General features: G+C 40.0%; 1 protein-coding gene across 2 annotated transcripts in view; it reads right to left on the bottom strand.

Moving 5' to 3' along the window:
• Window positions 1-414: 414 nt before the first annotated feature.
• Window positions 415-12078, bottom strand: part of LOC150088245 (suppressor of lurcher protein 1-like) — a 1375230-nt gene continuing 1363566 nt past the window's right edge. For both annotated transcript variants that reach the window (XM_090370656.1, XM_090370655.1), the window contains exon 16: window positions 415-1172. In XM_090370656.1, coding sequence (XP_090226782.1) covers window positions 1108-1172 — 65 coding nt within the window. In that variant the 3' untranslated portion in view covers window positions 415-1107. The remainder of the gene's footprint in view (window positions 1173-12078) is intronic.

The raw sequence follows: 12078 nt of genomic DNA on the forward strand, positions 1-12078 counted from the left end.
AAAGTACTGCAAAAACCTTGGGAGGTGCAATATGGCCACAGAAGCCGATGCGCCAACAACTACCAAATCAAAAAAAAAAAAAAAAAAAAAAAAAGCTTGCGAAGAACATCACAAAATATATGTTTCAACCAGGTGGGTTGTTTTAGATTAGTTCCAGCTGTGAATTCAAATTCAGAACGTCAAAGCCCGACCCTTGCCGTTCATCTTGAAAGCGTGTGATGCTTGTTTTTAAAACAGTTCCTAACTAAGATTTCACTATTTGCACATTATAATTTTTGTTGTAAATTCCTTAGACTTCGCTCATGTTATGCCACTAACATAAGGTGTGGTGTTAATGAACGTGTTTCGTTTATTTAACGTTTTTAATTAATTGCAACAAGAGTCAAGTGGAAATTTATTTTACTATCCATCAAAAGTCACTGGGCCCTTCCAAGGCACTGGCGTCACCTCGTCGTTATGGGCCTTCCCCTCCCCCCCCCGTAGTGGTCGAAATAAAAATCATCGCTGTACATACAACTTTATTTTGTGAATCGGAATAGTGCAGCAGGCACAGTCTTGTTTTCTTTTTTTTTGGTAATTCGATCAATATTTCGGAGTCTTTATTGTCAGGGTTAAAAACTCCTTTCGTTTAGCAAAAAAAAACAAAAGATCATCCACTATTTGAGGTCGTGCGACAGGAAGTCGCAGTCCAAACGAGTGGGAGAAATGTATTCTTATTTACCGCTATTATACAAAAAGACCCACTGCATCTTGGGTAGTTTGTGAATTTCAAGAAGTCACCCTACAAGGGTGACAAGGGCGGAAAGTTGTCGTCAACACGGTGTGTCAGATACCCTAACATTCTTCCCATCGCGCACGTTGTCTATAGAAACACTGTCGTCTCTCACTATTAGCAATGGTTGCTGCTCTTTTAGCGTGTGTGTGTCTAGTATGGCAGTTATATCATTTGATGTTTTCTTTAAAGCTTTCATCATCACCACTTGAAGTCTTCTTATTGTTGACGAAACTCTACGCTCGTGGCATGCCGGCAGGTCTGTCTCCCCACCATTCTGCTTCGTTAACAGCGTCTTCTCCGTTGCTTACGTTCATGAACCTTTTAGACTCTCATTACAAGCTCAAACAAATAGTTGTGACCAAAATCGCTACTGCCATCTGGTATTTCAATGTGGAACCTGAAAATAAATACTTAATAATTATAAAAGAAACAGTATACAAAAGCAGTTTTACTTTTAATATGTTACAAAACAAAAATTAAGTATTCCTTGAAATCTTTTTAGTTTTTCAAAACGTGTTTATACACTCTAATCACCGTTCCATCTACCATAAAGTCAATTATTTGGATTTATTTCTATGTTAGCATTATTGACAAAGCTATTTAGCTTGATGTTCATAAATAGTGACTGTTTTAATATATGCCTATAAATAAACAGAGATGTTTCTGATTTACCCTACTTTATGCTGCATAAGCTTGCTCTCTTGCATCATATGTCTCTACTAATGCCCCCCCCCCCCAAAAAAAAAAAAATTGAAGTTATTGTATTTATTTTTATTAACTTAAACTGCTAATATTCAGCGAGGTAATGAAAATTAAAAGTATGCTGTGTAGACGTTCATCATATGAGCCGATTCGGGAGTACAATCAAATGCACAAAATGGTACACTCTGAACCGTGTCCATCGATAGCAATCATAATCCACTGAGTTCGCGTCATTTTACGAGGATTAGACTGGTCAAAAGTAACATTTGCTTGACATTGAGATTTTTTGTATCGACTACCGGGTCAGGGTGCGTCGAATTGTATATTATTCAGTCTGAAAGGCCCGGGTGCCAAGCGATATTATTGCGATTTATAGAGTGCGCTAGATAAGTGATTGAAGTTATTCATTGAAAAGGCCTCTGCAGTCAGGAACTCTGTATTCATCTGTAATTATAAGAAGAATTCTTTATTGCATACAGAACGCACATGCCGTACACAATACTCTTCACGGCTACAAGCCAGGGGTTAATATATACTAAATAACACTGACTCGAATCTGTAAAACGTCTTTATTATGATAACATAAAATAAAATACATGCGTACCAATTGTATAACTATATATTAAAATATTAAAACAAAATAAAATATATAAAATTAAAAGCGATAAAAGCTTTTATCGTTAATATTTTAACATATAGTTATACAATCAGTACGCATGTATTTTATTTTATTTTATCATAATAAAGACGTTTTACAGATTCGAGTCAATGTTATTTCTTTTTAAGTTCCCACATTTCTATCAACAGTCTTTATTTAAAACCAGTTCTATACTTGAAAGCCACAAATTAGAACACACCTTTCTTTATTTTCCTATTAATCAAATCAAGAGAAAAAATTATTCTCCAGGGCTAAAAGAAGTGACCACGGCTTCAAACGACTATCCACCTATAGAGCCTTCAAACTCCAGGCCAGACACGTCCACTGATAATGACTGTAATCAACCGTAAAGATTTCGAAGGGAAGTGCGGTGCAATGACATGCCAAATTTTCTCGTAATACACTCCTTCTCCACCCAGCCTGTGGGAAAATTATCACCATTTGTAAAGCAGAGATATTTGGAATCCATTGCTGGAACACCAAAAATTGTTAAACGATTGCAATCCGGAGACCTCCTTATTGAAACAGCCAACTCCCAACATTCTGAGTGGCTGGTCAAAACAACAACATTCGGTGGACTGTCAGTATCTATTACCCCGCACCACACCTTAAATTCCTCGAAAGGCGTCATAACCGAATGGGATCTACTTACAGTATATGAAGAGGAATCAGTTGTAGAACTGAACAGTCAAAAAGTAATAAGCTCCAAACGCATAATCACTAAAAAATATGCAAATTTCGTTCAACTAGATCCATCATTTTAACTTTCAGTACCCCAGATTTGCCATCCTCAGTAAAAGTTGGCTATTTAAATTGCCGAATTCGGCCTTATATTCCTAACCCCATCCGTTGTTTTAAGTGCCAGAAATATGGGCATTCCCAGCAGACATGTAGAGATGATTCCATTTGTCCTATAGCAGACCCAACTGCAAAGGAAATCACCCAGTCTTTTCTAAATATTCGGAAATGTGGAAAACAGGTAAGAAAATTCAAAAATGTAAAATAGAACATAAAGTGGCATATCTTGAAGAACGCGGACAAGTTATGTTGACCATGCCCAGTCGTTCTTATGCATCTCACACTCGAGCACTCATTCAGCAGCAGCTCAAACAGATGTATCAGTACCCCCTAACACATCTCTAGCTAACTGGGTTAAAATTGACACACCTCAAACTAAAACCAGTGAAGCGACTAACACTCCAATTAGCATTCCAGCTGATACTCCAACGGGTTCGCATGATTGTGAAAAATGGAAATCTAAAGACAGCAAGAAAACCACGAACAGTATGGAAGTAGATGTACGCTCAGATTATGAGGAGTCCATTAATAGAACTTCATGCGAATGACACTATGGATACTGGACGCCCCACCTTCTCAAAAAAAAAAAAAAAAAAAAAGAACGAAAAAATGCTCCTCATACAAAAAACAGTCAAAAATAATCATCCCGAGTTAAACCAAAATGAGGCACAACGTCATACAATGTAATTGCATGGGGACTAATCAGTCATTCTGATGATTTAAAGGATTTACTTGCTCAGTTGAACCCCATAGGTGTATGCGTACAGGAAACTTTCTTGTCACCGCATGTTTCACCAAAACTTAAAAAAAATATATCATTTACAAGCAAGATAGGATCGCAGAGTCTCCTGCCCGTGGAGAAGTAGCCATTCTTATTAATTCTAACACACCGTCCAAGCACATCCAATTACAAACCACTCTAGAAGCTGTAGCAGTTTGTGTTTCAGTTATCCTTGTTTCCATTTATATTCCACCATCAATACCATTTCTTAAGAGTACTATCTGGCACAACATGGGGAGTCGACCGTTACACGCTATTGCATTTGTATCATGCTTTAATACGGCTCTGCTAGACCAAATGCCTTACGTTGGCTTGATCCCTTGCACTTGGGGCATTCCGTACATCACCAGTTCAGAGCTTATATGCTGAAGGAACTGGGACCTCTTTACATCTACGCAGACAAATGATTCTGTTAAACTAAGCAGCAAAAGTCAAAGGGCAACTTGACAACACTACTCGGAATGGACACTTCTCGCCCAAATGGGAGAATCTTCACAGATTCTCCCATCAACAGGGATACGCCTTCGTTCCCTGCTCAGTGACTGGCAAATCGACATTAGCATGATACAGCCCACTACTCGTACAGATCAACCTCGGATGTATCACACACCGTTGTGAGATCTTTCACTCACATCGTTGGGGAAACACACCCTACCCCAACAGAAAATAGCGCAAATTCATGCCGCATTGAGAACCCAGCACGCAGAGTACACGCACGGATATAAAACTGACGCCCATGTTGGTGGAGCAGCAGTTTTTCCCAACCTTACCATAGCCAAGAAACTCTCCACCGAATGCAGCAGCTACACTGCGCTATCTTCATAGCGTCAAATTTCACCTTATCAACAAATATATCGAACAGTGTTATCTATATAGAGACTCCATTAGTGCTATACAGCAGAATAAAACTCATGATAACCCCTTACTCATACAGATTTCTAATACCATGACTAAGCTAAATAGGAAGAAACGAACAAGTCATCTTTTGTTGGAAAGAACGTGCTGATCTAGTTGCGAAAGCTGCTACAGATTCTATAGATGAACTGTTTAGTATACCGATCACAGACTACAAGTCAAGAATAAAGAGGCGGTGTCTTGAAAAATGGCAAAATATCTGGCAAAGTCAAGTTGGGAACAAACTAATCCGTATAAAGAAACATCTCCAACCTTTGAAATCCAGTATACATGAAAACAGGCATGAAGTCCTGTTAGCCCGACTACGAATAGGCCATACACATCTTTATCTTCTTGCAGGCACTGATCCACCACTATGTACAAATTGCAACACGCGGTTCACTGTCCAACGCGTATTCATTGATTTCCCCAAATACAATAGTGACCGACAAGCTATGTTTGCCTCTTTTTCTAGGACGAACATTCCTTTCAGTATTGCTGACCTCCTGCAAGATACCCCACACGTGGACAATTTTTTTTAATTCCTTAAACGGATACAACTGTACAACGCAGTGTGAAGGTCAACATTTATATACTGTTGCAATAAATATTTCTATAAACTGTGTATTTAATATCACCATAGTTAGGCGCATTATGGCCTTGCTGCCCTTGCGCCGTAAAGTCCATAAACAAACAATACCATTTCCCCATTCAGAACTGAACAATCTCAATACACAACTCCCAACGCCAATATGTATTTTAGGTGATTTTAATGGCCACCATCCATTGTTGGAATCCACTACAATGGACGCAAGGGACAAATTGATTGAAGAATTTTTGAACAATAATGACCTAAATTTACTAAACTGTGGTTCTCCCACCTACCCACAGGATCTACTTCTGCAATTGACTTATCAATCTATTCACCATCCATCTTTCCATTCGTGACATGGTCAGTGTTAACCGATCCCTTTAATAGCGATCATTTTCCTCTTATTTGCTCATTACAAACAGGTGTAACTCCAAATCCTGATCAACTATCCACTTGGCTATTCCGGCCAAATATTTCTAGACAGACTTTATGTTGAAAAACAGCCGATTGATATGTAACCACTTAAATCACGACTTAGATTCTAACTGCAGCCCATGCTTCTATTCCAAAATCCACACCATATCGCATTCATTGAAATCACTGGTGGAATACGGATTGCTATCATGCCAGAAAGGAGAAAAACCGTGCTTGGAATAATTTCCGCCAGTAACTTAATTATTTTTAAAAGACTTAAAGCTAAAGAGAGACAAATTATACGGAAAGCGAAACGTGATTCGTGGATTGCTTTTGCCTCAACCATCACAAAAGACACCGACATACGTATCATCTGGGGAAGAATACAGGCCCTAAATGGCAAATATACTGGTGTGCAAAATTTAAGGACCAGTCAGGTTTTCACCTGTAGCTTTTCATAGGAGTGACCTGGACATGGAAAAAGCATACCAAAGGAATCTCGTAAGGTACAGAAATCATGAAGGACAAAACGGTACAGAGGGAGTTTATTCAAAAATGGCAACATAGCACTGGCTGCCATGATACAGATGCATCACTGCCAAAGATGATCCTCAGTAGGAGATATGGCCACCCCTAATGTCGATGCAGGCTTTTCACTGCCTGTCAATACAATGTTGTTGATAAGTTCTTGCGGTAATATCGTCCATTATTCTGTCAGCGCCATCTTCAGCTGGTGGGCATGCTGCTAGGCGTCTCCCCAGAGCGTCGTTAGATGGGATTTAGATCGATGGAACGGGCAGGCCAATCCATACGAACAATGTCCTCACTTTCCAAAAGCATATCAACAGCTGCAGTGCAATGGATGTGGCGTTATCATCCATAAACACTAACTCGGAAGGATAACCTCAGTACAGTAGCGTGCACCGGTTGCAGTACCTCCTCCAGTATCTGGACTTGTGTACGTCCATCCAAGATAACGCCTCCCCAGACGAGAATACCTTGACCGCCATATCGATCCCTTTCAGTGATGTTTGCGGGGTGATACCGTGTGCCAACCTCTCACCCGATTAGCTCGTCCAGAATCGCTGCTGAGACTGCATCTACTCTCATCAGTAAAGATGAGAGTAGATTCAGTCTCAGCAGTGTATGTAATGCTGTCCTCTTCGATACTTCACTGGAACGGGAAAGACGTGTCTGCGCCTGAGGAAGTTGCTAATGCAGTAGCAGAATCGTTTGCCACAATTTCTTCCTCGCTTTTTATACATCCTCCTTCCAGACCATCAAAGCAGATGCAGAACGATATAAAATAAACTTCTCCACGCACCGCTCATTCCCGTACAACCACCCTTTTACATTAACAGAACTCAAAGAATCGTTAAATAGAACACCCAACAGTGCCGCAGGCCCAGATGGTATACATTACATTTTGATGGCGCATTTATTTGAGAAGGATTTGTGTACCTTGCTGATTTTATACAATCAGATCTACGAAAATGCCTATCCTTCATTATCGCCATACCAAAACCAGGCAAAGATTCTTCTGTGGTTCAAAATTATAGATCCATATCTCTCACAAGTTGCTTAGGAAAACTTTCGAAAATGATGGTACATTCAAGGCTCACTTGAATCCTAGAGTCACAGAATCTCCTGCCAGATCACCAGTATGGCTTTCGGAAAAACAGATCAACCCTGGACGTGCTCATCAAGACCGAATCTCATGTCAGGAAACAACATCTAGTTATGGTCATCTTAGATCTTGAAAAGGCATTTGACACTACCTGGCGTCATGGTATCATTATGGGACTTAGGGGCCATTTGCCTAAAATAATTCAAAATTTCCTGCAGTTGCGCTCTTTTCAGGTACGACATAAAAACTTAATCTCTGCATCTCACATTCAGGAAGGAGTCCCACAGTGATCAACACTTTTTGCAATCCGAGTTAGCAGCATGACAAAAGACATCCCAAAAACTGTTGAAACCTATATGTATGCAGACGACGTAACCATTTCCTGTCAGTCTCAAAGTATCAACACTATCGAACGGCAGCTATAACTTGCTATAACTAAAATAAAATCCTGAACTTTACTCAATGGTTACCGGCTATCAAAAAAGGAATGCAATGCCACTCACTTTTGCAAGCGTCGGGCCCTCCATCCTGATGCTGATTTGCAAATAAACCATACTCCAATACCGCTTGTTACCACTGTTAGATTTCTTGGACTGATATTAGATAGCAAGCTTAATTTCCAAAATATTTGTCTAAAGCATTTGAACAAAGTTCGGTCGATCTCATCCATGTCTTGGGGAGCTGATCGGTACACTTTACTGCATTTTTACAGAACTTTAATCCTTTCACGCCTAGACTATGTTTATCCTGTTTATGACTCTGACAGAAGCACTACTTTACAACGGCTGAATGTCATCCAGCACAGGGCTCTGAGAACTGCTCTTGGAGCTTTCAGGACTTCTCCGATACAAAGTCTTTATATTGAAGCGTATGATCCCCCATTACATCTTCGTAGGAAAAACACCACTGCTCCACTATGCTGCTAAGATTCAGAGTCTTCCATCGCACCCCAGTTGGGAGTTTCTTTATATACTAGGTGGATTTCTTTCTATGAGAATGGACCGACCTCACTCAGGATTAGAAAGCTTGTCCAGAGTTGGGATATCGACTTAAATGATATATTTTTCAGGACACAGGCGTGCCTGTTCCTCCTTGGACGTACGTTTCTGCGTCTTACGATGTACATCTTCGATGAGGAAAGAATGTCATACCTGCCTGCAATAATAGGCAGTTGCACTCAGCTCACTCTACTCTAAACTTGCATTCTTTAAAATCTACACTGACGGATCAAAAATGCAACTACGGTAGGTGCTGCAGCAGTTTTTCCTTCACTTTCAGTTACAGCCTCACTATCACTAGCCTGCAACGTCTTCACCGCTGAATTATGCGCCATACAGTTAGCACTTAGTAAGATTATAGAGCTTTCCATCCCATCTGCTATAATTTACACTGACCCCCTCAGTGCTGTTGTTGCTATAAGAAAGAATTTCTCCTCTTCTCATCCTACATTGAAACACATTCACTCTCAGCTTTTGCAGTGTATCCAATCGGCCATTCCGGGAAATGATGACTTTGCCGCTAAACATCCCCAAGTTCTATACACTGACTATAAGTCTGTGATACGATACATGGTTACAGATCTGGAAAAGTAACACCAATAAACTTTACCAGATAAAGCAAGAACCAAAGCTGTGGCTCTCTGGCTTCCGACGAAACAGACAAGAGGAAATGGAATTGGACATACTCATCTCTTCCTATTATTGGGAGAAAGTCCACCGCAGTGCTCCTACTGTCAAAGACAACTTACGGTCAGTCATTTTCTGGTTGTGTCCTTTACATTCAACCACTTTTCAGTCACTTTCCACGTTGATTATCTCACTTTATAGGAAATGAAGCAAATATAGACGAACTTTTTACATATTTAAAATGTACTGACCTGTACAGGAGGATATAATTTAACATCTATAACAATATGTTGCTTCTACATAAACTATGAACAGACACAGTTTGGCCACAGCCCTTGTGTTGTTAAACCCAATAGCAACAACAGCAGACTGAAAAACTTAAATTCACGGAAAAAAGCTTACTCCTTCAGGACTTAGGCAGTACCAGGAGTTTCTCACAAATAAGCCGAATGTCACTGCTAAGCCAGTCGTCAATGAAATGTCGAGTTTGTGTGACTTGGACTCTTTGCAACCAGCCAGCAGCAGTTACCGGTAAAGCTAATAGTCTTGATTGAAGAGGCTTTCCATCAGGACGGGATTCGAACTCAGATCTCGCCACTATAAAAAATGGGTACCTGCTATTGAGGCTGAGAGTGAGCGGCTTATAACTTGGTTAGAGGGGTTTCTATTCAAATCTCTTCGGAATTCTGGTAAGCTGATCTCGGACAGCAGGTTTCCAGCATGAGTTATTCCTGGGTTTTCGGCTCGTCTGTGTTACAAGTGTTATTGATTCGAAGGGTGCAACATCATTACGGAGTAAATTTTTCTCATTCTTAATTTACCAATGAGCAGAAACAGCTAGTGAACTTCAGTTTTTCATTCCTCTAGACGAAAGACTTCAGGTTATTAATTCTAGTGTTCCAAGGGACACCACACAAAGAAGGCCTAGATTCTGGTGCTACAGAGTGATGCTGTCAGCGGAAGTGTTAAAGTTATGTGAAATACTCCTCCCTTTCATCAATATACAGTATTTTGAGATATCATTCGTTTTTATTTCGGAGTACAATTTAAAATGGCATCGTGGATCGACAGTTTATAACAAATTCCGGAAAGTTGATGAAAAATCTTTCCTCCAAGATTTTTCATGCTTATTAGTAGTAGTGGCATGTGATGCAAGAAAGCAAGTGTATGAGCTTATGCAGCATCAGCCAAAAAAAAAAAAAAAAAATCACACCATTCCCTCCAAATGCCTGTCCAGTTCCTCCTTAAATTTATTCAACCTATCAACTTCCACAACGACAGATGGAAGTTTGTTCCAGCAATTAACAACCCGCTGGCTAAAGGCAAATTTCCGCACATCTTTTCTACCTCTGTCCTTTCGTAATTTGAATTTATTCCCCCTTAGGTTCGTAATCTGAACAAGTGGAAGGATCCCATCAGAATTCAGCGTGCTGAACCCATTCAAGGCCTTATACACCTCAATCAGATCACCGCGCAGGTGCCTAGTCTCCAGCCACTGCAATTTGCAGAACTTAAGCCTCTCTTGATAAGAGGATCCCTTCATTCCCCTCACCAATCTTGTTGCCCTTCTCTGTACACGCTCAAGTAAATCTACAACCTTCCTAAAATGAGGCCTCCAGACCTGAAATGAGGCCTCCAGACCTCCATTACACATTAATACTAAAGTTTCTTGTAAGAATGAAAAACAAAAAGTTATTTATCATGTGATGTGTTGATGTTATGAATATCTCAAGAGTTTCTTCAAGTGGCGAACACTTCACATCCGTAGCGAATGTTAAAGGACATTACTACAGAAATATCTTCCCAATTCGATTGAGAGAGAACATTTATTGATAAAGTTAACTTTAAAAAATAACAAGCCATTTCTCCGACCATAAATACACTTTTTCTGAGTTACAAAATAGTCTATAACTTTCCTGCCTAATAATAAGTCGAATCACTTTTAGAACATGGAGCTGTCAGCATTCCTAAAAATGAAGCAGAGAGAATGCAAAGAAGACCAATTTGTTCGAACGTAAACTTTTAATAGTTATAAGGGAAGATTCGTCTCAGTGTACTGGTATAAACATTGCCGAACTCAGTTAACACTCAAACACATCCTTATTATAGTAGTAGTGACATGTGATGCAAGAAAGTAAGTGTATGAGCTTATGCAGCATCAGCCAAAAAAAAAAAAAAAAAAAATCACACCATTCCCTCAAAATGCCTGTCCAGTTTCTCCTTAAATTTATTTAACCTATCAACTTCCACAACGACAGATGGAAGTTTGTTCTAGCATTTAACCACCCGCTGGCTAAAGGCAAATTTCCGCACATCTATTCTAAATCTGTCTTTTCTTAATTTGAATTTATGCCCCCTTAGGTTCGTAATCTGAACAAGTGGAAGGATCCCATCAGATTTCAGCGTGCTCAACCCATTCAAGGCCTTATACACCTCAATCAGATCACCGCACATATAGCCACTGCAATTTGCAGAACTTAAGCCTCTCTTGGTAAGAGGATCTCTTCGTTGCCCTTCTCTGTACACATTCAAGCAAATCTACATCCTTCCTAAAATGAGGCCTCCAGACCTGTACGCAGTACTCAAGGCGTGGCCTGACCATTGCCTTATACAGAGGGACAATCACCTCCTCCCTGCTAGCAAAATTCCTATATATCACTGACAAAACCTCATGACCTGCCCAGGCAGCATTGCTCAGAAAACTTCATATCTGACTGCACAATTACTCCCAGGTCTTTTTCATTTTCTACCACCTTAAGTGTAGTACCACACAGTTGGTACGTTTCTCTGGGGTTACTTCTACCCATATGCAGTACTTTGCATTTGTCAAGGTTAAACTTCAGTTTCCACTTCTTAGCCCATCTACCCAAATTATCTAGATCCTGTTGCAGTAGCATACTGCCATTAACAACCCTGCGAACCTTTGTATCATCTGCAAACTTCGACACTAAGCCTGATATACATAATTTGTACCTTCATCAATATCAATTATAAATATACAAACCAACAGTGGACCCAACATTGAACCCTGTGGGACTCCACTAATAACATTAGTCCACGAAGAGCAGCACCCATTAATTACCACCCTCTGTCTTCTCCCACTCAACCACCCATCCTTTTATCCTTTGTAGCAACTTACCCTTAATACCATTCTGCTCCAATTTGTACAATAGTCTTCCATGCGCAACAGTGTCAACAGCTTTCCTGAAATT

The sequence above is a fragment of the Mastigoproctus giganteus genome, chromosome 3, assembly GCF_048544385.1.
Source record: "Mastigoproctus giganteus isolate SK-2022 chromosome 3, ASM4854438v1, whole genome shotgun sequence".
In the NCBI taxonomy this organism is placed as follows: domain Eukaryota; kingdom Metazoa; phylum Arthropoda; class Arachnida; order Uropygi; family Thelyphonidae; genus Mastigoproctus; species Mastigoproctus giganteus.